Below are 26,648 nucleotides of genomic sequence, written 5' to 3'. Positions count from 1 at the left end.
CGTAACAGAAGCATCTGCTGTAGGGACCCATCGATAACCTCCGGATAAGAACCAAGTTTCAGAGGTGAAAAACCGAATACTGTGAAAACAAGTCGGTGGACTCTGGTGAGCCGGTGTGACTCTGGGGAATTCAGCTGCAAACAACGTTAAGAAACCACGCCACTCTTCTTACCTGTCTCTTATACGTCTCGAGTTGACTTCGAGCCGCGTTGGCTTTTCGCAGCTCCTCCTCCAGACTGACTGTGTTCTGCATATACATAGTATTCTTTTCTTCTAAGAGCTTAACTTGCCGCCTCAAATCACCTAGATCTTCTAGCTTCTTCTTATATGATTCTACTTGGCCTTCTAGTTTAGAAACTTTATCAGAAGAATGTCTAGAATGAGATGGGAAACCAGGAATCACAAACACACCCACAGCTGTAGAGCTGCTGCAGACAGGGCTAAGCCAGGAAGTAACACGTTCTAATGAAATGACAAGACCAAGGTTGAGTCCAGCTTAGCTTTTTGGGCAGGTTCAAAAGTGTGACCAAAGTGACAGCAAAATTTGTAATGAAGAGCATTACATAAAATTTGAGGAATGCAAGCAGGAGCAGGTAGTCACAGAGTTCCATGCAGCACAAAAGCAAAATAAACTGAACAATGTCCAAATAATTTGGCAAGTGGATGTTATTAGTGACCAGAGGAACAGCTGTTTCAGAGGAGCAGTGGGGGCGGGCGGTAGCGAACGCTAGTGGGTGAAGGAGAGAATGTAACTCTGACCCCGTGTAATCTAAATCTGTTCTGGAGAGAAGCAGAGAGTCGTACTTCTCTCACGATTTGTAAGAAGAGAGGGACTGAAACACAAATAGATGCTTGGGGGTGGCGGGTGGTGGGGGGGAGATTCAAATGGGAAGAGAGGTGATAACTGGTGTGGCACTGGTCCCTCCAGAGCCAAGAAGGGCTGCGACCAGAGCACCAGGAGTCAGCAGTGGACGGGGCGACGGGCACCGGTCTGCACGCAGGCAGCAGAGGCCAAAGACGGTGGGGATGCAGGAGACAGCACGCAGCGGGTCCACGGGTCATGACCCCGCCCCTCGGTGCAGGGGGCAATGTCATCCACCGAGACTGCAGCTCAGGAGGGGTGGGGGCGGGGGGACAGACAGGTGAGAAGAGTCAGGACAACTCAGAGCAGCGACAAGCTAAGTGGGGACAGAGCCGTTCATGGGTGGGCAGCAGAATGGGGGACCAATGGGGGGAGCCCAGAGGAGGGCGAGGATCGTTAGTCTGTGGGAAGACAAAAATGACATCACTATGTGATTTTCTCTATTCATTCTCAGCATTTAAGGGCCAAAGGGTAAGATACAGATGGTTGGAATGATCCGACGGAGGACAAATCACACAGGCAGAACGGTGGAGAACTGAAGCGGCAGGGAGCGAGGGGCCCGGTGAGACAGCAGTTGATTCCAGCAAGGAAATGAGCCTCGTGGGGAGACAGGATCTGAGCAAGCGGACAACCGATCAGCCGGACGACGCAGAATGACAACCCAGGAGCAGCAGAGAGAACGCTCACAGCTACGCAAGCAGGAAGTGCTGGTCAGAGATTATTCCTACTTAACCAACATTCATATGCAGCGCTGATCTGCCAGATACTGTCCCGAGGGCCTACAAACAGACTCACCCAGTTCCACACGTCAGCCTGAGTGGGCGTGTGTGCTGGTCCCACTCTACAGATGAGAAATGGTCCCATGGAGGTGAACCCCGGGGGCCTGGCGGGTCTGAGGTCCCAGGGGCATGGGGGGGTCGGTTACCTAAGAACATCTATTTCGTCCTTCAGAGACTGAGCATCGTCTGCCAGAGTGGTCAGCTCATCGTTCTGCTGCCGAAGTTCAGAGATCTCCTTCTCCAGCTCTTCGCAGCGTATTCGATAGTCATCTTTGGCTGCCTCCAGCCTGTCATCGAAACGAAACAGACCCAGAAAGCTCTACTGTCTAATAATTCTTCTTAGAACAGCAAAAGTAAGTTGAAAACAATGACAATACATTCTTGAACTTGTCTCCCACTTTTGTGACCGTATGCTGCATTTCCAAGTTTTAACTATCCTGGAAACAGACCCTGCCGTTCTAAGACTTGAAGAAAGACAACAACCAACTGCCATTCCTCTACTCAGAAAGTCAGACACCAAGTGATATGTTTCAAAATGTATCAGCCATTAAGTTTTATTTTTAATTAGGAAATGAACATACTCCTTTTGAAAGCTTAAAAAATGCAGAAAAACAAGGAAGAAAAAAATCATGCATTACTCTCTAGACGGGTACCTACTGTTAACATTTATGGAGTGTATCTTCTAGCCTGACTTCTTTTCACAGATCTTTTCACCTCTAAAATATGGATAATATGGTTCCTAATTTATTTTAATTCGTTGTTGCTTTTTTGGCTGAACCTCGCGGCTTGTGGGATTGAACTTAGCCACTCTGCAATAAAAGTGCAGAGTCCTAACCACTGGGCTGCTGGGGAATTCCATGTATGAATTTGTTTTGCTTAATACATACACCTTTCCTTTGGATTTACAAGATTCTCTCTCACGTCACAAATCTTTATCACTGGTTATTTTAATTTTGTTTATGTATTTAATGTATAAAGATTCTTAGTTTTTATCCAATTCAACTAATGAATCTCACACTTCATAGTTTTTGCTTCTAATGCACAATTAGAACTTTTTTCTTCTAATTCATTATTTTCTGTTAGTATTTATAGGGTTTCATTTTTCAACATTAAAGTTTTCAATTTCTCTGGAAACCATTTGGGTATATGATACAGTGCAGGAATCTAACTTTTCCTGTCATAATACCTACCAATCTTTCCCAAACTATTTAACAAATAACCTTTCCCTATTGATTAGAAAATGCCACACTATCATATTACGAACTTTTACATATGCTTGGACTGGTTTATGGATCCTTTGTGTCACCGGGTCTGTATTTTGCTGCATGGGTGCCAGGCTGTTTCCATTAAGGTAAGCATTACAATTCTTTCTTCTTCTTCATTTCTATATTATAAGCAGAATGTTCCCGGTGATACTAGTTACTGTTAGAAAGGCTTGCAACATAAGCAAAGGTGTCACATAACCCCCTCTCTCTTAAATGTTTATTGGTTCTGAGGACTTCTCAGCTGGTTCTCTTCTAGCTTCTGGGTGGACACACATTATCTATAAATAATGATCATTTACTTTTTGTCTTTCCAGTATTCTCATCTCATTTCTTTTTCTTATTTCATGTTCTAGAAAAGTAACAACAGCTAAATCTTATGAAGCTTCTATGTGCAAGGAAATATTCTTAAAATACTTTACATATGTTAAATCATTTAATGCTCACAAAAATTCTAGAGGGTAGACAAAACTATTAGACCATCTTAGAGAAATGGAGGTACGCCGAAGGTTACACAGCTAGTGAGGGGCAAAGCCAGGAATTTTAGAGTATCAAGAAAAAAGTCAAATAATATTAATAGATTAACACTCATCTTCATCTTATATTCTTAACTTTACTGATAATTTCACGTACCAAGCTTATTTTTTATTCTTCCTTCTTTAACTTATGGATTGGAGGCAGCATAATACATTTATCTACTGTAATAGATTTAACAGTTACTATAACAGATTTAATAATATTTTTGGGATAAAGCTTACTTTTACTATAGCACTGGATTGAGTTTGCTACTCTTCTTTTCAGAATTGTTTAAAGAATACTTATAAATGAGATGTTAGTCATTTGATGTTAGTCAATAATAGTAATAAACCCATTATGTTAATAAAATATATTGTTTATGAAACACAACTACTTTCTAAAAATGGTGATGGCAATGTTTTTTACATTCTGTGATTCAAATCACTGGTTTACTAGAAGACAGCTGGGTTCTGTTTCTACATGCGTCTGATGTGAGGGTTTTTTGGCTGAGGTTCATGAAGGAAATTTAGTCTAACAAAGATATGCAGCTGGAAGAGAGAGGGCCTGAAGACTCTCCGAAAGGGTCCTCAGATCATAGTCTAAACTGCGGTTGCAGACCATAAGCAATGGACTATTTGTCTTAGGTTTCTGGGAATACTAAGATAAAGTGCACTTTTTTCCGGTCAAGGCAAACAAAACAAAACAAAACATCACATCACTGCAGAAAAATAAAGACTGGTAGATATGTAACCATATTAAGTTAGTGGATAAGTAATGATACTTAATTTTACCCACAGTTTTAACACTGAAAATCTATGGCTACTACGAAATGGGTCATGATACATTTTCTAGAAATTCGTAACATAGTATTTTTATCATCCTGCCAGGTCCTTAGACTTTGCCGCTCTGTTCTGTCTTGCAGGACAGCAGATTTTCTTTTTTACCACCCAACTGCTCGTGGGCCCTCTTCCTTTTCGGCCCTTTCCTCCTCAAGAAGATGTGTTAAAGGAGGACTCCTTTACATCGGCTTGCCCTTTAACTACATCTGTCTCTATAAACTTCGCCCCGGGTCTTTCTCTTATGCCCTTAAACTGTGCCCTGGAAGGCACAATCGCTAAATTCCATGCCTGGTTAATTTTTTTTTTTTTTGGCATCTGGCCCTTTAAGAAGATAGACTTAATTTGAAACCCTATCCCTCCAGTTTGTGATCTAACTTCCTTTTTTTCGTTTTAAATTTGATTTCCAGTTTTGCATGAAGTTAATCTTTCCAGTGACCGTTCCAACTCACCCTCGGGCCCCTTTGCTACTTCTTCCTGATGTTTTTCTCAGTCTGACTTTAGCTGTCTCCAAGCACCTGGTGGGGTGGGGGTGGGATCTGCTCCTTCCCTTCATCCACAGTCAGGGTTCAACTGGGGCGTTCTGTCTGCAAGTCAGGTTGAGGGCGAGAACTTTCGTAGACGTGTGCTTATTTCACGGTGTGTGGGAAGACTTTTGGGAAGTGGCTAATCACAGAGCCACCTTGGTCTGCAGTTACCCAGAAGCCCTAACACTATATTCTTAACTGCAAAAGACATTGCCAGATTTTAAAGGATTAGGTCTGAGTGAGGGGTCCTTTACCTGAATGTTTCTTCCTGGAGCTGCTCTAACTGAGTCTGGAGCTGCAGATGCCTCCTTCCTGCTGGACTGTTAGGATCTTCTATAGAATCTGACTGATTAAGTCTTTCCATTAATACCTGATTCTCTGCCAACAGACTGCTTTTCTCCTCCTGCAGTGCTGCGACCTGTTAGAACATAGAAAGACAGGGGCTGTTTTCTCCAATTACACTGGAATCCGCATTAACCACTTGTAAATTACCATTATGAATTGTGTGTGTGTGTCAGTCGCTCAGTTGTGTCCAACTCTTTGTGACCCTGCAGACTGTAGCCTACCAGGATCCTCTGTTCATGGAACTCTCCAGGCAAGAATACTTGAGGGGGGGTGGCCATTCCCTTCTCCAGGGGATCTTCCCGACCTAGGGATCAAACCCAGGTCTCCTACACTGCAGGCAGATTCTTTACCATCTGAGCCACCAAGGAAGCCAGTATGAATTAAAGCCTGTTTTTAAAGAAGTACAAGTAACCTCCACTTAAAACATTTATATTATTTAGGAAAATTGCATAGACAGAGCAGTATGTAAAAGTAAGCAATAATTCATTTTAAAAATTTCAGATTTGAAAAGATAATTCGCCAAAGAAGACATGTAAAAGGCTTCACAGGTGGCTCAGTGGTAAGGAATCCACCTGCCAATGAAGGAGACGCAAGAGATGCAGGTTCGATCCTTGGGTCAGGAAGATCCCCTGGAGTAGGAAATGGCAACCCACTCCAGTCTTCCTCCTGGGAAAATTCCATGGACAGAAGACCTGCTGTGCTACGTACATGTGGCCGCAGAGAGGGCAGGACGGAGTGAGAAAGCAGATATACACCCAATGGCAACTAAGTACACAAAAAGACACTCACGATTACTCACTAAGGAAAAGCAAAGTGAGACCATAATGTTATAGCCACACACCACTCCCACTAGGAAGCCGGATATTGAGAGACTGGCTGTACCAAATGCTGGCGAAGATGCACGCAAGTGGGATTTAACACACCTGGTGAGAATGTGTAATGTTCTGAACGCTGTGAATACCTCGTTTGCATTTTCCTAAAAAATTAATCATGGAACTACCACATGACACAGACAGTTTACTCTTAGGTATTTATTTACCACAGAGAAACAAAACATATGTTCACAGAGATGCAGAATGTTAACAGCAGCTTCGTTTGTAACGGCTTCCCTGGCGGCTCAGATGGCAAAGAATCTGCCTGTAAAGCAAGAGACCCAGGTTTGATCCCTGGGTCGGGAAGATCCCCTGGAGAAGGGAACGGCAACCCTCACCAGTTTTCTTGTCTGGAAAATCCCATGGACAGAGGAGCCTGGCGAGCTACAGTCCACGGGGTCGCAAAGAGTCGGACATGAGTGACTAACACAAACACAGAAAAACAAAGATTTATCGACAGGTGAACAGCTAAATAACAGCACATCCGTTCAACAGAACACTGCTTGACAACAAAAGAATTAACTACTGCTACCAACAATATGAATGAATCTCAAAAAAAAGAAAAAGAAGCCAGGCAGAAAAAGAGTACAGTGTGTGTGACTCCTTTCATATGTGATTCTAGAAGATACAAGCTAATCCACAGAGACAGAAAGCAGAGCCGGGGCTGGAAGAAGACGACAGAGAACCCGTTATCCTGACTGTGGTGATGCCAACAGGCATTAGAATTGTACACTTCAAAAGTGGGCAGTTTACTGCAGGTCAACTACATCTCAAGAACCTGGAAAAGCAGAAGCCGCCTCCACTTTCAGTTCTCCATCTCCGCCCCCATTTCCTCTTGAAGCTGTTTCAGAAGGGCTCCTGCCCCACCGCCCCCAGGACCAGCAGAGCTCTGCTTCCTGCGGCTCCCGGAACACCTCCCTCTCCTGGTCCTCTCCATGGCCCTGCCTTGGGGCACCCGCGGCTTTTCCTTCCTAAATACACGGATGTCTTTCAGCAGCTGGGCTGTAAACACCACGTATTCACTGAGAGCTCGCAGGTTTCTATTTCCAGCCTGGGATCCCAAACTGGGCATCACGCCCACGAGGCGTCTGACTTCAACCTGTGCAGGTGGGACTCGCACCTGCACCCCGGCCAGCCCGCCCGCCGTCTCCCATCTCAGCAGTGCTGACTCTGTCCTTCCACTTGCTTGGTCAGGACCTGTCACAGCTCATCCTCACATCCACTCTTTCAGCAAACATCAGCAGCTCTGCCTTCAAACAGATTTCCGCCACTTCTCACCACCCCTCAATTCTGATTTAAGCCAACCTAAGTTTTCACCTGATTGACCCAAAGGCGTCGGAATCAGTCTCCATGAGTTGGCCCTCACCCTCAGTCTAGTCTCCACCAAGGAGCCATCAAAACCCAAGAAAATAAAACTTGGATCACAGGATGACTCTGCTCGCAAGCCTGCAATGGCCTCCCCCTTACTGAGCCTTTCCCAAGGCCTGTCTGGCCTCTGTGGACAGTTCCTCTCTCCAGCTCCAATCAGGTGCGCTGACCTGGATGCTCCTCTGGGGAAGACTGGGAGGCCAGCTCCTCCACGTTCTTAGGATCTCTTACAAACTCGCTGCCTCCGCTGGCAGGCTTTGCTGAGGACCCATCAGAACAAATTCCTCCCACCCTGCTCCCCCGAGTCTCCCTCTCTCTAGAATCCTATTGGTACACGACAGACTGATTCTTTTCCTGTTTATGGTCTGTCTTCTTCATGTGCACGTAAGCACCTGGGGGCAAGGATATTTTATCCAGTTCTGTGTTTCCCCTCAACTTCACTGTATCCACAGCAGCTACAGAGCAGGGGAAGGTCTGCAGTAGGTGCTCAATGTCAATAAATAAACAAATGAGTCTGAAATGCCAGCTCTCTATCTTGTCAGATTTCCACAACCGCATGAGTGTTTTCTCAGAATAGAGCAACAGCTCAGTTCTATACCGTGGGTCTATTTCTGCTCTTGTATTCTTTTTAAAGTAAATATTTAAGGCTTTAAATCTTAAAAATTCATTTCTTTATTGCTAATTTCTTTTTATTTATGTATTCATTTTAACTGGAGGATAATTGCTTTACAATGTTGTATTGGTTTCTGCCATACAACATTGTAATCAGTTCATGAAAGTAAAAGTCGCTCAGTCGTGTCTGACTATTTGTGACCCCACGGACTATGTATGGCTCGTGGAATTCTCCAGGCCAGAGTACAGGTTGTGAACAGCTCAGCCCTTCAGAGCCACGGGTCTCACCATGGGTCCTCAGCCCCGATTCCGCAGCACAAAAGCACCACAGACAACACACGGAGCAATGAGCCGGCCTGTGCCGCCACTTCACTCCTGAGACAGGGGGCCAATCCCAGCGCACGACTGAATGCTATGCTCTGCCGCTGCTAAGTCACTTCAGTCGTGTCCGACTCTGTGTGACCCCATAGACGGCAGCCTACCAGGCTCCCCCGTCCCTGGGATTCTCCAGGCAAGAACACTGGAGTGGGTTGCCATTTCCTTCTCCAATGCATGGAAGTGAAAAGTGAAAGGGAAGTCGCTCAGTCCTGTCCGACTCTTAGCGACCCCATGGACTGCAGCCCAGCAGGCTCCTCTGTCCATGGGATTTTCCAGGCAAGAGTACTGGAGTGGGGTGCCATCGCCTTCTCCAGTTATGCTACCAAGGATAATACTTACATTCTGCTCGTAAAAACAACCAATCTTATTATCGTGAATAATTTATGCATAGCTAAATTTTAAAATCTGAAAAGCAATTAACAGCACTTACATTGTGTGCATGCTCAGTCGCTCAGTCACGTCCAACTCTTTGCGACCCCATGGACTGTAGCCCACCAGGCTCCTCTGTCCATGGGATTTCCCAGGCAAGAATCCTGGAGTGGGTTGCCATTTCCTTCTCCAAGGGCACTTACATTTGACTAGGTATTATTTACTATATAACCCAACAAGTGTGCTCTCATCACCATTCTACCTGCATCCAAAGCAATGACCAACTATTAATGCCTTCAAAGTAAAATGCTTCTGGCGGAAAATACCATGAACTGAGTGCCTACTACCCAGCTTTAGTAAGTATCAACATGCAGCCAATCATGCGCCATCTGGACCTCGGGCACGCTCTCCTCCCCTATGGTTTTGTTGTAAATCCAAGACAAATACATTTTATTTCTTATTCTTTTTATCTATGAAAGATTTCTCCAACTTCTTTTTTAACTATTCTACTGGATTTTTATTTTGACAATTCTAGTTTACTGAAGTGTTCCTCTCAGTCTGAGGGGCCTCCCTGGTGGCTCAAACGGGAAAGAATCTGCCTATAATGCAGGAAACCTGGGTTTAATCCCTGGGTCAGGAAGATCCTCTGGAACAGTAAATGGCACCCCACTCCAGTATTCCTGCCTGGAGAATCCCATGGAAAGAAGAGCCTGGGGGACTACAGTCCATAGGGTCACAAAGTGTCAGACATGACTGAGTGACTAATACTTCATGTGTTTCTTCATCTCTGACTTTTTTCTTTTTAAAACAGCATCTTGCCCTTACTTTAGAGATGCAGCATCTTTGCCAGTTTCACAGGGGCATTAAATAATCAAAGAGAAAACTTTTTTACTACCCCAATTTCTCCACTTCCTCTAGGGCTAGTTTCCTGCTCACTTTGACCCTGCTCTTTTTCGCTTTGCATTTTTCCTCCCTTGCTCTCTGTAAATTTGAGAACCTGGAAAGGTCAAAACGCAAATAGCCTAACCCTGCAATACTAACACTGAGTCTATCCTCCCATACTTCTGTTTGCTTAACTCTTTAGAAGAGAACTCTCCGGTAGCAAGCCAGCTTCAGGTCAGGGTGTCTGCAGCGGGTGACGGGCGCTGGGGGCGCTCTCCTACAGGAGACCCCGTTGCACCTTGCTGCAGCCTTCTGCCACGTGGGGGTGGGGGTGGGGGGCTCCCTGCAGTTCTCTGGGTTTAAAACTATTTATTTTTATTTTGGGGGGCACTGGACCTCTGTTGTTGCGCTTGGGCTTACCAGTTGCAGCAAGTGGGTGCTCCTCTCCAGTTGGGGTGCACGGCCGTCTTATTTGGTGGGTTCTCTTCTTGCAGAGCAGGGGCTGCAGGCGCCCAGGCTCAGTAACTACAGCCCTCAGGCCCTACAGTGCAGACTCAGAGGTTGCGGGGCACAGGCTTAGCTGCCCTGCAGCATGTGGAACCTTCAGGGCCAGGGACTGAACCCACATCCCCTGGGTTAGCAGGCAGATTCTTACCTATTGGAACACCAGAGAAGTCCCCATCCCCTTTTATAGGAGGTCTGGTCACTGCATTCTTTACTCCTCTTAGGCCATTCAGCACTTTTCCCAACTGTCTTTGGCCTTCAGAAGTGGATAACGAGTGTGGTGTGCTATTGCTGGCTGAAACCAAGCTGCTTGTTAAATACTCAAGAGACAGGTGAGTCAACTGTTAAACCGTTAGCAACTGGTACTGGTCACTGGAGTGTGTATACCGTGGAGACAGGCAAACACTAAAATCTCCCCCAGTCTCCTGAGTGCTGGTCTCCCTCCTCTTTCTCTTTTTGTGGGCTTATCCCATTTTAATTCATTTATTGTGAATTTAATAGAGTTGTGAGAAGGAAGGAAAACTCTGATCATTGCTAGGTCTGCACTCTTTTCCCAGGATTTTTCTTCTCTAATTAGGCTGTGTTATAGTCAAACTGAACTGCATGCGGGACCCGCTGTGTGTGGTGGGACTCACAGAGCGCGTTTCAGACAGGTGGTCCGGGAACAGCCCTCTTACCTGCAGATCCAACTCATGGCACCTTTGAGCAATTTCTTCCTTGGCTGACAAAGCCTCATTTAGTTCTTCTGAAGTTTTCTTCAGCTGGGTAGAAACAAAGAGCTACAGTCAACACTGGAATATGACAGGGCAACAGCTAATAACCACACATGTAGAGCACAGAACTCCCTTCTCTTTCTGGGGACAGCAGAAATCAAGAACCCTCTTGCAGGAGTCAAAACAAGACATTTCTTTTTTTTTTCTGATGCTTGATAAATGTTCAGTGAACAAATCTGGAAATTTATAAATAAACTTCGCATTGTTTGGAAACGATTTAGACCAAATTTCTGTTGTTAAGAAGCCACTTCTAACTGTGAATATCTTTTAGTCCTAAGCTTTGTCTTTTCTGAACTTGGAATTTGGTTCTCTTATACATCTTTTCTTATCTGGGCTACCTGGTTCTTGGTAATGTTTTGATTCTGTAATAACTGGGAAATTTTACTTTGGTAAAATCTATACATGCTAGAACAGGGGTTCAACTGTTAAAATAAACAGCTAGTGTATTTCAACACAAATGTTCAATCATATTAAACCTCTGTGTTAATTTTGTTTATCAGTTTCAAAATGAAAGGTTTTTATTATCCTGATTCTCAGCACAAACCAAACAGTCCTGAGCTGGGTCCCAATTAACTCTAAGTTAGCTGTGTATGAAAACATTAAAGTTAACTGACTTTTTAGAAGAAAAAAATTGATGAAAATAAAATCATATTGGCTTTTCATTTCATGTGATCAAATCTCTGTGTAATGCATACAAAAACAAAATGTGCATTCAAGGTAACAAGTTTAAACTCAGATGCCACAGAGTCAGGAAAAGACAAATTACAATTTGGGCTAAAATTATAGCATATCCGAAGATTTTCCTGCAAAACACTTAGAAACCATGGGGAAGAAATGAGAGAAGACAAAGAACACAAAGATTTCTATTCATGCTATGGAACAGATGTCCCAGAATAGCAGAATACAGCAATGACAACGTAACAACATTTTATTAAAAAGCAGTAATTAAAATTACAAATCAACTTTTCTGTTAAAAACCATAAGAATATATTGCAGAGTTCCTTAAAAAAATATAGTAGCTCCTTAGCACGTTTAAATATCTCCTGACAGACTTCACATCTTCAGAAAGATGAAAGGAAAAATAAACTTTTTCCATTGAAGAGTAACATGAAATAAAAGGCAAAATATCTTTTGTGTTCTAAATAACTCGTAGGACTAAATGCATGCCATGTTCCAGGACTTCGTCTGTTTTCTTAAATGTGGCATACAGAAAGCTATCACTAACAGAAAAAGAAAAACCATGACTAGAAAATACAATATATAATAAATTAAAGAAGCTAAATTATTTAATAAACTATGTTAGTTGCAAGTTACAAGTTTTATTACAAATGTTTACTGGTGGGCTTCTGTCTATGGTGGAGCACAGAGTCGGACACGACTGAAGCGACTTAGCAGCAGCAGCAGCAGGAAAGTGGCTTTTAAAAAAAAGTGTAATTCTTGCATGTTAGGTAAAAAATAAAGAATTACACCAATATATTTCAAGAGTTGAAACACCCTTTTCATTAACATCCAAAGTTTACCCTTCAACCTCCGCACATAGAGAAACAATGTATAACCAGGTACCTGGCGATCAAGGTCAACATAGGCGTCATTCCCAGCAGACACAGGGGACTCTTTACTCATCAGCTGAAATCAAGATTTAAATGATTACAACCAGGAGACAAAAATGACATTCAACATAATACACTTACAACAACAAACGTGAATGCCTGGCTGCCGGAGAATTGTAAAAATTACAATGAAAAACACAAATGTAAAAGGAACATTTCCTTATGCATCGAAGCTTTGTTTTGCAGCAGGATTAGCCTTCACCTAAAATCATACGTGTGCAACTTCAGGGTGGGGCCAGTCATGAGAATCAAGTGTTACCTATCCTCACCATGAAAAAAAGACAAGTCTTTAAGCTGAAATGTGGCTAAATATTTTAAAACATTGGCTTTTCAGTACAAAAAAACAGCATTGCTAGGGAACTATTTCTGAAGAATAAATGTGGGTCAGATCAGTGTCAGCCCAAATGAACTACTGATGCTCAGAGATGACACGCGTACAAACACAAATCTACCTCTCAGCCTCTCCCACCCTTGTGCTGCTCACAGAGAACACCCAGGCGGTGCGAGAGGGTTTGGGGAGAAAGGGTAAAATTCTGACTGTGACAAAAGTTGGGGGCAGACAAAAAAATGTCCCCGTTTTCTCCTGCTTCCTGTCTTATATTCTGTAAAAAGGACAAAAGAGAGAGATGATCAGAAAGGTGGGAACATCTTATTGAGAGATCTTGTCACCTCAGCCTTTATCCTACCCTTTACAGAGCTGCTCTGCTCAGCTGCACCTTCTTCTCTGTATCAGTGGTTCTCCAAGTGAGGTCCCCACACCAACACCAGCAGCATCCTAAGAACTTGCCAGAAATGCACATTCTTGGGTCCCCGGCTCAGATTTACCGAATCAGAGGCTCTGGGGTTAGGGTCCAGGACACACACTGAAGTTTGAGAACCACTGCTCTCTAATCCTGTCGTGAGAAGAGCCAAAGTCCCTTAGCATAATTAGGAAAAAAAAAAAAATCCCAGGAAGTATATAAAAAAAATGGCTTCAATTTTTTTTATGCTTTCATGGTAAGAATATTAATAAAAAGATGATCCAAAGGGTTTTCTTCCAATTGGGGAAAAAAGAAACAACCCAACACAGAGAAGATTAAATTCAGAAAAAAAAATATAAAAATAAATCCATTCTTCTACCATCTGGAAATAACCACTTCTGTAATTCTGAACTATGTAAGAACCCACCTGTGCTACGGGCCACACACAGCTCACGTAAGAAAGGCAGCTCAGTGATAAGGGCTGTGAAGGATCTGATTCAGGGCAGGGGCAGAGGGGGTGGCTGGAAGCGTTTTCCTGCGGTCTTCTTCCCGTCCCCACTGTTGCATGTTAGTCCACGCCTGGCACTCCACGCCTGGCACCCCACGCCCAACACCGCCTTCTCCAGGGCACTCACAGACAGGGGGTCTGCCCGCCCCTCCCTCCCGGGCCCTGCGCCTCCGTACTGCCCTCTGGTTTTCACTCTTACAGGCACTTCCCGCCTCGCTCTGCTCAGGCTCTCCGGTGAACGTCACTAATGTGCCTGCCCAGAGTTTACTCTTGTTGCCTTCTCTTTGGCAATCGCCTCACCCCGGACGTCGGCTGACACAGTTCAGTTCAATTCAGTCGCTCAGTCGTGTCCGACTCTTTGCAACCCCATGAATCACAGCACGCCAGGCCTCCCTGTCCATCACCAACTCCCGGAGTTCACTCAGACTCGCGTCCATCGAATCCGTGATGCCATCCAGCCATCTCATCCTCAGTCGTCCCCTTCTCCTCCTGCCCCCAATCCCTCCCAGCATCAGTCTTTTCCAATGAGTCAACTCTTCGCCTGAGGTGGCCAAATTACTGCAGTTTCAGCTTCAGCATCATTCCCTCCAAAGAAATCCCAGGGCTGATCTCCTTCAGAACGGACTGGTTCAGCATCTGTTTAATCAGTTACCTTCTCCTTCTGGCCTAGACTTCGTGGTCTATTATTTGGTTTTAATATAATCAATTCTCTTACCTTAGTACCTTCTCCCGGGGAAAATCTCAATCCAAAACCAACCCAACCACCTTTCTCTTCTGGCTGTAAACCCTGACCGCTAAGTACAGAGACAGTCAAGATATTTTTTAAACCACAAAACATGACGTACAGTTTCCAGGGTCAGCTAGGCCTTCAAAGTTGCCCCAGAGTACAGCTGCTTCCCCATCAGCAGCCTCTTTATTCCATTAGAGATTATTCCAAACCGTTCCTGTTTCTCAAACCTCAGCAACTCTCCCTACTCTTTATGACCAGACTTTGCCTTCAGGTAAGAAATTCCTCAGTTTCCTGTAGAACAGACAACATTCACGCCCACCCTTCCTCCTTCAATCTGGTTAAAACGGAAGTGCTGTTCCTCCCACTCCAGGCTGATCCCTCTACTTAACGCTCCCAACCCTGTCTCTTCCCAGCTTCTCAGACCGTGGACCACTTACCATTCTCTTGTGTTATCTCAACCTCTCTCTTGCTCTCTCCTGTGGCTTCCTCCTATTAGCATTTAAAGAACTGAAGGACCATTATGTATTTGACTACCATTCACATTTCTCCAAAGAAGATACTATAACACGGCCAGGAAACACATGAAAAGAAGCTCAACATCACTAGCCTGGAGGGAAATACAAATAGGCCACGATGAGAAAACACCTCCTAATCTACTCGGATGAGGGGCAGTTACAAAGGCCGACGATGGGGGAGAGGAACTAGAATCCGCAACACTGCTCAGTGGACAGCGATGCCAGCACCTGTGGGAAGCACCCTGGCACTTCCTCAAAGTTATACACAAGGTCACCACATGCCCCAGCAATTCAGTTTCTCGGTACAGATTCAAAAAAATTAAAAACAGGTGTTCAAAAACAAAAACAACCCAATACACACATTCGTAACAGCACTACTCACAACACCCCAAAGGTGGAGACAACTCAAGTGTCCACTGACAATGCATAAACACGGTGAGGCCCACCCGAACCAAGGACGACCATTCAGCCACAAATGGAGCTGAATATTGAGACGTGCTACAGAATAACCTTGAAAATGGCAAAGTTTATAATTATGTGTATTTTACCACAATAGAAAAAAAAATCGCCATCAGCAGCACCTGAATAAAGACAATACAATCATCTTACAAAACTCCTTCTTCAACTCCACACATCTGTCCAGTCCCCAGGCCCTCCTCCAAGGCCTGATCAGTCACCAGGCCTGCCGACCAAAGCTCTGGTAGCACGCAGTCAGCCCACGCTCAACCCGACCCTGTAACCCAGGTCAGCTCCCATCCTTCTCAGCAGACAGTTAACTGAGGTCGCGCCTGCTCTCCTGTTTCTGGCCATGTTTTCCTCCAATCCATCCTTCTCATTGCCTAGGGTTTCTCAGATACAGACTTCACTGTGTTTTCTCCTTGAAAGTCTATTCACTGGTTTCCAAAATTCCAACTCGTTCAACATCCTACTGATTTTAGGGCTCTCCTGCCTCACCTCCAGCCCCCGCCACCTCCCACGTCTGCCGAGCGAAAGCAAACTTTCCAGAATGTTAACAGTCTCTGGATGGCTGGAGGCTTTCTCTTCTGCATTCTCCTATTTTTCTATAACAAAAGGTACTGTATCTTTAGCCAGGTTTGCAGCTCCTGTGTCCACCACCCACCCCCCCGACCCCTGAGGACTGCACCTCATCTCCTCCCCCAGGGCTCAGCTGAGATGCCACGTCCTCTAGTAAGCCCTCCTCACTGTCCCCATACCGACTGACTTTTCCCCACGATGGTGATTTTCACTCTGAACACTGGAGGTGTCTGAACTCCTTGTCTGGCCAGCTCTTCCTCTAGACTCGTGCCCTGTGTGGCAGGAGACCACGTCTCCCTTTTCCACGGCTGTATCCACCGGCAGGCTGCTGCTGTCCCTCTGCATTCTAAACACCCAATGGGTATCTGCTAAGTGAACAAGATGAATATGCACAGAACAGACATCACCTGAACATCCACCTGTACATACCTTCTCATACATTGCTTCGTTCACTTGACATTTTAAAGGTCTTCCCTTTGTCGGAAGATACCTTTTTTTTGGTGACAAATTTTTATCAGTTCAGTTCAGTCGCTCAGTCGTGTCCGACTCTTTGCGACCCCATGAATCGCAGCATGCCAGGCCTCCCTGTCCATCACCAACTCCCGGAGTTCACTCAGACTCACGTCCATAGAGTTAGTGATGCCATCCAGCCATCTCATCCTCTGTCGTCCCCTTCTCCTCCTGCCCTCAATCCTTCCCAGCATCAGAGTCTTTTCCAATGAGTCAACTCTTTGCGTGAGGTAGCCAAAGTACTGGAGTTTCAGCTTCAGCATCATTCCTTCCAAAGAAACCCCAGGTGGAGGTGCTATAATGTCACCTTCTTGCCAATGGAAATACACTATTTTCACATTTTTGTTAATATAAAATAGGCTGATAAAGCTGTGCCCAATCATGGCCTAAATTTCTACATAATTCCTTGGGATAAGATTCACAGAATGAAAATCACTCAGTTACAGATTTCAGTGAGAAAGAAAAACCCAATTAAAGATACCTTTTATTATAGAAAAATCTGAGAATGCGGAATTGAAAACATCCAACCATGTGGAGACAGTTAACATTCTGGAAAGTTTGTTCTCACACATCTTAATTTTTACCGTTTAACAAAAATGAGATTACACTGCTTGCGTATTCTGTATACTACCTTTTTAAACCTAATATGTTATAAACTTGGCCCATGTCATTACTTTTCAAAAAATATGCTTTAATGCTTACATAAGATGCCAACATATGGTTGAATCATACTTCATTTGTCCTTCCCCCTGTTGCCGAGCAGTGAGGTTACTTCCGGTGTTTCAGTCCCAGAAAGTAAGGCTGAATAAACAGACCTGGGGTGACACAGCACAGCCTTAAGGTGTGGGCTCTGCGTTATCCGAGTTCTAACTCTGCCGCTGCTTCTGGTGTGGACCTGAGCTGGTTGTTCACACTGTCGAGGCCTCCGTCTCCTCTCTTCTAAAATGGGGACAGTGACAGTACATACTTCAAAGGATGAGATGTAACCTTTTAAAAAGGTTTTAAATTGTGGTAAAATATCTATAACATAAAAGCTGTCATTCTAACGACTGTTATGCGCACACTTTAGCAGCATTAATCGCAGCTGCAGTGACTGTTGAGTGAGTTAGTATTAACAGATGTGACGTGTTTACAGAGTACCAGCAAAGAGCGGGTGTGGATACATGCTTGCTATTACTATTATTGCTGTCTATCTTTGTACTTCGGGCTTCCTCAGGATAAATTACTAACAGTGGAATTACAGGATCAACCACAGGAAGGCAGGACAGTTAGCGCCCCCCCCCCCATTATTTCTTCCTGTTTTTGCTTAGTAACAGGACCCTCACGTTCTGACTCAGTCCGTGACCATCTGGAATAAAGAACACATTCTCCAGCTTCCCCAAGTGCCAATGCGAGAAACAGCTGGATAACAAGCGTGAGAATTCCTAGATGTTTTCTAAGAGGCGGTGGAGAACCATCCTTCGGGCCCGCCTGCTGGCCAGGATGCGATGTGAGGACTGGTGCACACGCCGCCAGGGCACACCACAGGGATGGAATCGCATGTTAGGGATGGCAGACAACAAGCGGCACAGAGCTGGGCTCCTGACGCCCACAGAGCCAACCCGAGACCACTTAAGGGCAATTCAGACTCGCCTCGCTTTGGTGACTGCCGCTGTGTTATCTGAACACCCACGACCCTGAATCTCACTTTCCTACCCCGATCAGTGCTAGACTGCCAAACTGATCCTTTGTTAAAAGCTTCACTTTGTAATAAGGTCCTGTGTAATAAAGAACACTCTGGCTGACCTCTGTCCCCACGTATTAGAGGGAGGGTTGGGGCTTGGAGCCCCTGGGTATCAGTCTGACTTCTGGGAAGGAGGGTGGGGGGAGGGGGCTGGAAATTTCATTCAACCTCGTGACCAACGATCCAATCATTCATATTTATAAAACGAAGCCCCACCAAAACTCTGGACACGAACGCGCAGGTGAACATTCCTGGTTGGCAGCAGCACTCTGCGTACCGTCACACATTAATGTGCCAGAGGTAACCGCCTTTGATTCCACAGGGAGGGACAACAGGGACTGAGTTAAGGACCCTCGCAGACCTCCACTATAGGCAGTCATCATCACTGAGCTCTACAAGTCATCCCAGCAAATGATCTCATGTGAAGGTGAGCGGGAACCTCTGCATTCACAGTCGGTCAGCTGGACTGAATAGAAGGTACTTAATTTGCATTTAGTGTTTCTCCTGTTTGCTTGCTGTATTTTTTCGTTACTTACTTACATTCTACAGTTCCTTTAAAAGTCTCTCCCATTGCTTTTATGATTAAAAACTTCTCCCCTCCTAAGACCCACCAGTTATTAATCTATATTTCATTTACAATACTACAGTTCTATGTTTAACATCTGATGGAGTTAAGAACATGCTGCCCCAAAATATGCACCCTGACCTGTTGACTACTTCAAGCTGAAGGAATTGAGAAAGAATAGGGACAGGGAAGATTTCCTGACCTTCCTTGGAAGCAGGTCTTAAGCCCCTTTCGGGAGAGGTACCCTCCCAACGTCAGAGGAGATGTATCCAAGCCTCCAAGGTCACAGGGATGCAAGAGGAACCTGAATACCAGGACCCATTGCTGCCCTTTTTCTGCCCTGTCACACTTTCCCGCAGGACTCTCCACTCTTCATCAAATCCACGCAGGCTGAAACACTTCTTCAGCCTTCATTTCTTCACAAAGCTTCTTGTGTTGTGTAAAACTTACACTAAATACGGTTGTATGCTTTACTGTTGTTAATGCTTTTGTTGTTTTTTAGAGGCCCCAGCAGACAACTTGGAAGGGTAGAGGAAAAAAGTATTTTTCCTCTCCTACAGTTGCAAATAAATATTCATCTAGAAATTGCTTTGAGTCTGGCAGGAGTTGAAGACCGATTTTCTTCCAAACAAGAGACCCGTACTTAGGTGTGAGGCAGTCTGCAGGTTAAGGCTTAAAATGGTTTTAAGAATCAGTCAGTCTACTATTCCTAATTCATCAGTGTATTAAAGAAAAATTAAGAATAGTTACCAAATATCTACACCTGCAAGAGGAATGTTTACCATTTAAAATAAAAATGATATAAGCCAGAGCATAAGTATAAAGAAAAGATTCTCAGAAACTAAGTAGGAGAATGTCTCTAAAATTTCTAACTCAGACACTCAAACTCAGGTTTGCTCCTTTAGTTCCTCATGAACTGTAAGCACGAAGGTCCACGTACCTCCTGGATGGCTGTCATGACAACGTGCTGGACAGACTCCTCCATCACCATGATGGCTTGGATGTACTCTGAAAGCAAGAACAACCTGGAATGTCAGTGTTCGAGTGACAGATGACCAAGGGAGAAAAGGCTAAGACTTCATCAGTTCTGGTAAGAAGCTTCCCGTGTTTTGATTCTTCCTCAGAATTTCTCGTACGTGATTAAGCACATGTGCTGGAGGTAAAGTGAAAACTGAACATCAGCACGTTTCTTTTCTGAAACTGACTCTCCCCTTCCCCATAAAGTTGAGGCTGCAGCTCAAAGTCCCAGGAATGGAGAATTTCAGGATTGTAAAGCAATGAAACGGTAAAGCCTAAGGCCAAGAAGGAAAGGACTCTGTATTCTCTTCCTAAAATTTAAATATCTTTCACATTGTTCTGTGTTACATGTTATAAAACTTTGATGTCTATATTTTATTCTTATGTGACATCAAAGTATTGTATTGTATTGAGTTGTAGAATTTCTTGTTGTTGTTCAGTTGCTAAGTCGCGTCTTACTCTTTGCAACCCTATGGACTGCAGCATGCCAGGCTTCCCTGTCCCTTCACTATTTCCTGGAGTTTGTTCAGAAGCGTGTCCATTGAGTCGGTGATGCTATCTAACTATCTCATAATGGTAATTTTTACCTTAATATTTTCTAAAAAAAAAAAACAACAACTTAGGGAATCAGAGCTGCTTAGAACAAAGAATTAAGATGGTTTTAAGATAGAAACTGATATCATAGTTTAAAAATACTGTGTAACCCTGGGCTTTAAATTAATGATCCACATCTTTAAAAAGCGAAAGCACCAATTTCATCAATCTTGTCCTCACCACTGCCAAAAAAGAGAAGAATCCCTGAGTTGTTAGTAGTGACATAGTTGGAAAAAAAAAATTTTTCTTGCCTTGTAAAAAAGCCCTGAAGTAGTTTTATTTTCAGATCCAATAATAGATGAAAAAGTGAGGATGAAGCATAAAAAACCAATAGGCCAGATGGGTTTCAACAAATATGGTAAATATATTTTAATAAGAAATGTTTCAAAAATTAAAGTCATTAGGAAATTTTAGCCTTAATCTGCTCCTCTCCACTCTATATCCATAAAAACACCAAAAAAACTGTCTCAACATTCTAATATGAGAAAAAGGGAGTCTGACTGTGCAATTGTTATAGTGATCTTTTGGCAAGAGACTCCTGGATCTTTAATGCCAAACTATAATCCTTTGCTTGACAGGTAACTTGTTTTTTTTTTTAATGTGACCGCATTATTAAATCATGACATTCTAGTTGTTAATGCCGAAGCTTCTAGTTAAACAAAACACGTTTTTAAGGAAGTACTGCCCTAAGGATACTTGTACTCCAGCAAATGTGTGGCTGTGCACTCAGACATACACAACATGTTACATGTGTAAACCACAGGCACTGTCAAGAGGCAGGAATCGTGGACGTCGCAACTGAGTCACTCTCTCTGGTCAAGAAAGAAATTCCTTTAGTCTGAGCTCAAGATTTCGTTCGTTTGGTTTGTCACGAGGCACTGTCTACGAGCACTGGGAACAAGGCATGGAATTTTCCGGCTAAGGGGCCGCAGCCACGGCTGGGAACAGAACGGAAGGCTGAGACTGGGGGCGGGGTTGGGGGGGGCGGGGCCCAGTCGGTGGGGAAACGGGCGGCAGCCCCGGGGGGTGTGCGGAGGGGGCGGGCGGGGGTTAGTCAGGTGTGAGAGGGGAAGCGTTAGTTAAGAAGCGGTGTTGCCACGTCAAGGCCCTTCCCCGCGAACACCGTAAAATGCTGGATGACATAAAATGATGTGAGAACCAGGTTAGTGCACGCTTTTTCAAAAGTAGAAAAAAACAAAAAAAAAGTAAGTTAAATCTTAAAAGTTAAAAATCCAAGCATGTACGATTGCTGGGCGCAGACTCAGGAGCAGTGGAAAATGAGGTGGGCTTTATCAGAGAGCTTATCCTGAAAAGCGAGTGTCTAGGCCCAGAGCTTACAGCACAGTTTAGCACAAGGAGTACCAAGGTCTCATGTGGAAGAGACACAGGGTTTTGTCCTCACTGTCCTCCCACGAGCAAGAGATCTGGGGTGAATAATACTTATATGAGTCTCGGTTTCCCAGTCTACAAAAAGTGTTCTTTGTTGGGTTACCCGGCAGAAGGGAGACATTCAATTAAGTATTATTATTAGTGTGTTTTTACTACTAATCTTTGCTTTTTCAAATCCACCACTGTGTATTTGCCCTGGTTTGAGACGTCAGGTAGCCGAGATAAATGGACGCTGAGCCAACGCTCTGAGCAGTGGCTCTTCACTCTAGGAACTGAAAAACATCCTCTGAACAGAAAGCACGTGTTTCTGCCACGCTTTATGGATTACAGAGCAAACACACACACACAGATTCACTGACTCCTCACGACAACTGGGTGTCACGCCCTCACTTTGGCCACGAGGAAGTAGGCTGAGCACCGAATCCCAGCGCGGGAGGTAGACGGCAAAGCCCCCTGGCCAGCCTCACAGCTTGTGTCCTGAGTGCCCAGGACAGGGACACTCAGTAACCCAGAGATTCACGGCATTTGATGCAAGCTCTCAGCTGCACTCCTGAGGACAGAGGAACGCCCTCTGGACAGTGGGGTGTTAAAATCCTGTTCAGAGTGTTCACTGCTCACATAAGTTTCAGGGAAGCACTCAATCTAGGTGTTACACAGAACACGTGGTCTGTGTGAGCAGCTCAATGAACGCTATGATTTCTTTCCCACAGACTACAGATATAGGCAACATTTTCATCTTTTCCTATTTGGACCCTGTAACCAGCCACTCTTAATGGTTACACACTTCCAAGAGCTGAGAACGCTCCTAACAGAATTTATCTGAATTTAATGAACTATGCTAAATAATTTTCATCTGCCTTTTAAAATCAAAGCGCCTACTTAGAAATGCCCGTCCCACTCCACTTAGAGTTCTATGAGGGCAGGTACTAGGTCGACTGTCTGACACTGTCCCAAACCCGAGCGTGATGCATATATTCAGTTAAGTGTCTATGAAATAAATCCTTCAATCTAAATTACCTAATTTTAGGTAAATTATATATCTTGCCATCTAAAATATCAAATTTTAAGTTCCCATAGCTGAACTGATCATACGTATTAATTACTATTAATCAGTAATTAATTTGGCTGGACCTTGTCCAATTAACAGTAAATTTCATCAGACTTGGTGTAGTTAAAAATAATCTACTCAAAGAATTAGGCAGCCTTGCAGAAAGGGGAAGGACATCATTGCAATCAAATTTGTTCTAACCTGTAAAACTCTTTTTAAGCTTGAAAACAGATTACTGGCAAAATCATAGAAAAGGGCATTCCTCATGAGTGGCCTTAAGATGTTCTCGTTTGAACATGTGATCTGTATACATGTATGATATGAACTGCTTTCCTCAGTTATTTTACATGCATGTGCTAACTTCATATATGTTACCTTGCTTCTGTTCGCAGTTCACAGCACAGCCTAAAATGAGCTGAAGCATCCTTCCCAGCTCTGCGGCGTCGGAATGCTCCGCAATCAGGTTCACGTCGGGAAGGGTAAAGTCATTGATCTGCTGCCCTAGAACCTGGCCAGAGAGAAATGCTTGAAAGATGCAATGACATCCACATGGCCAAATAAAATATCAGATGAGAGAGCAGTCGTCACACCAGAAACTCCCGGCTCAGAGCAGAGCTGGCTGGTCGACCTCACTCCCAGTGCCTAGTTCTACCTCCCAGGCGTAAGTTATAACCCTCCTGAGTCAACTTAGTCTCTAATCTCCTATGTGGTGTGGACACTACTGAGCCCCCCAGGACCCCCAGACGACTGGCTGTGCACTCTCTAGAGAAGTGGAGCCCAAGAGGCTCTGAAACCTGGGGGGCAGCGGAAAGAGCAAAAACTGAATGTAGGTTCACGCCGGCAGCAGCAGGATTCCCCTGGTCACTTTCACTCCACGTGACTCCAAAATGCTAATAGCAAGACGCCCATATCAGGAAAGAGAAGGGAGACTGGCCCCAAATGAAGTATCTGAGGACAACTGGGTAGGTTTCTGTCCGATGATGGTATGGTGAAGAAGACCCTAAAAGCACGAAAGCAAGACCACTCTGGCTGCAGTTGGGAGGTGAGCAAAGAGCTGTGAAAGAGGAGGAGAGGGGGTCACGTGGCACCCAGTGATTCCTGGTGAGAAGTGAGGATTTCATTTTCAACACAACAGGGAGACCAAGGGGGACGATGTGGGGGACGAGAGTGACGGAACTGAATTTCCATTTAAAAAAAAAGGCAGCCTGGCTTGAGAGTGGAGAACAGACAGCAGAGGGGCAAGAGTGAGGCCAGCGCCGCCAGCTGGGCTACACCAGCGACCCAAGCAAAAGCTGACGACGGCCTGGTGTAGGGCACTGGCAGCAGAGGCGGAGAAAATGGCATGCTGGAGAGTTAACCAACAGGCCTTGCTGAGGGCATCAGGAGGAGGAGGACTGTAGGATGACTTGCAGGGCTTGGACTTGGACAGGAGGGTGGATGGCGGGGTCACGTGCTGAGATGATGAGGACAGGTAACCTAAGCACAGACGTAGGCTTAAATGCAAGTCGGTTTGTGGAAAAACACAGTAAGGAAATAACAGGTGTTTCTAGGCTGTGGCGTGTTCGTTTGCTATCTGTGATCACGAAATTTAAAGAAAAACTAGTTCCACTGCCTGATTCTTTTCCCCATCGATGTCCTGACCATCCTGATACAGACTCAGTGGATAAACTGAGTTAATCTTAGGATGAGAGTCTGCCAAGGAATAAGACGGAAGCAGGGAAGGGACTTGTGAGTAATTTTGCACCTTCACGAGTAAGGAAAGTGAGGAAAGAGTTAACATATAGAAGAAAGGAATGCTTACATAAATGAGTAAACCCTCACAAACTATCCATATTATAGTGAAAAACATTATTTATATAAAAATCACTTAATAGCTGGTTTCCTGAACCATTATCATAAAGACTATACATTGGAAAATAAAGCTGATTATTAATTCCGAGTTAGTTTTTCCTTTACCTGAAACTATTTTCAAGTACTGTAAAATTAAACTATCCTATAGTAATACTTCCAAGGAAAATGAAAAAAATGCCCTTACCTCATGATTGTAATCCAGGATTCCTTTCAAAATTTTCTTTAAGTTGCTTATCTGTTTAAAGAGAGAAAAAAATCAACTGGGTAAAAGCCAACCACAGATGAAAACATACTCTGAGCTAAAAAATTTCTGAATCAACCAGTCATTCTTGTTAATCATAAAGTAAACATAAAAAATAAATTCAACAGTACATTTGAATCACCATCATAAAAAAGGACTCTGGTTTATTTGATCTAAGAGATTTATAAAGCAAATTAATTAAGCTTCCAATTATCAAATTTAATTTTCAATGTTCTGACCACATTGACAGAATCAGAAGTTAATTGTAGAAGACTTAACAGTAGGATCAGAGTATGTAGATTTTCTGCAGGGAAATAAAAAAGAAAATGTGGCATCCTTACTGAAGACTTGAGTTCAGTGCCGTTTTCCCCAGAAAAGCAGTTACATCTTACACAGAGGTTAAGTTCTAAAGTTAGAGAATTAAGCAAAAATTATAGTCAAAATTATCCTCGCAAAGCAACCTATGAAAGAATGTCTCAAAGCAACCTATGAAACAGGTTGTCACCTATGAAAGAATGTCTCTAAGCTTCTCCATTGGAGAAGGCAATGGCATCCCACTCCAGTACTCTTGCCTGGAAACTCCCATGGACGGAGGAGCCTGGTAGGCTGCAGTCCATGGGGTCGCTAAGAGTCGGACAGCACTGAGTGACTTCACTTTCACTTTTCACTTTCCTGCATTGGAGAAGGAAATGGCAACCCACTCCAGTGTTCTTGCCTGGAGAATCCCAGGGACGGCGGAGCCCAATGGGCTGCCGTCTGTGGGGTCGCACAGAGTGGGACACGACTGAAGCGACTTAGCCGCAGCAGCAGCAAGCTTCTCCATGGTCAGAAAAAGAGTGTGTTCATTCAGCTGAGACCAAGGAAATATTTAAGAGCCATTAAGTTAAAAAAAAAAAAAGACTATATCTTTAAATGTTTGTACAATGCTCAGCATTTCAAGACAACAATGCTATCAGGAGCGTCTCAGTAACAAGACAGGCTGAGGGACTAACAGCCACTCAGCTCCGGGCGCAGGCTCCTGCTTTTGCCGCCTGGCTGAAATCACAGGCACAGTCACCTGCACTATTTCCTACAGACTTGCATTTCCCCCCTCGTTTTTTGGACCCAACTGGTACGGCTGGATCTGTGTCAGGATGCACATGGCAGGATTCCTTTGATCATCCACCTGGCCGCCCCTGCTGGATGCTCCTAGCGGAAGACATTCTAGGACAGAGGGCAGGAGCAGTGGGCGCCATCAAAGAAAAGATTCCACAGCAGTGGGGTTCGGGGTCATCGAAGCCATACTTCGTTTTAAGGGAAGACAATAAACTGAAAACATCATCCTTAAAAAAAAAAAACAACAACTCATAAATAAAACATGTTCGCATCCCTAAGAAAATCTGGAGTCATGGGAAATATATACTTTCTTTGGTTCTATGGTGTTCATTTATCTTTTAACATTTTAACTTAGAAAAAGTCTTGAAGATCAATGCATTCGTTTAAAACAGTAGTTTATTCTCCACTGGGAAAACTACAAATCTTATTATTCATTCATCAACGGTATGGTAAAATCAATGGCATCTTAAAATTGAAGAAATACAGCTGAAGAAATAGACCACAGGATGTGACACAGAGAACAGGAATGCAAATCGCAGCGGTGCCGTTCAGTTCTGAACGTGGAGAACGCGATAAACACTCCCCCTTCTCT

The 26,648-nt window shown here is 44.2% G+C and overlaps 1 protein-coding gene across 1 annotated transcript in view; it reads right to left on the bottom strand.

Moving 5' to 3' along the window:
* Positions 1-26,648, bottom strand: part of HOOK3 (hook microtubule tethering protein 3) — a 79,958-nt gene that overhangs the window by 28,827 nt on the left and 24,483 nt on the right. Inside the window, exons 4-11 of the mRNA XM_052661314.1 lie at positions 24,905-24,955; positions 23,245-23,377; positions 19,762-19,829; positions 12,449-12,511; positions 10,790-10,873; positions 5,037-5,200; positions 1,788-1,928; positions 173-374 (exon numbers count right to left, since the gene is read on the bottom strand). Coding sequence (XP_052517274.1) covers positions 173-374; positions 1,788-1,928; positions 5,037-5,200; positions 10,790-10,873; positions 12,449-12,511; positions 19,762-19,829; positions 23,245-23,377; positions 24,905-24,955 — 906 coding nt within the window. The remainder of the gene's footprint in view (positions 1-172; positions 375-1,787; positions 1,929-5,036; positions 5,201-10,789; positions 10,874-12,448; positions 12,512-19,761; positions 19,830-23,244; positions 23,378-24,904; positions 24,956-26,648) is intronic.

This window comes from Budorcas taxicolor, chromosome 24 (assembly GCF_023091745.1).
Source record: "Budorcas taxicolor isolate Tak-1 chromosome 24, Takin1.1, whole genome shotgun sequence".
Taxonomy (NCBI): Eukaryota; Metazoa; Chordata; class Mammalia; order Artiodactyla; family Bovidae; genus Budorcas; species Budorcas taxicolor.
The sequence above is the reverse complement of the archived record's forward strand: the minus strand, read 5'-3'. Positions and strand labels throughout refer to the sequence as shown.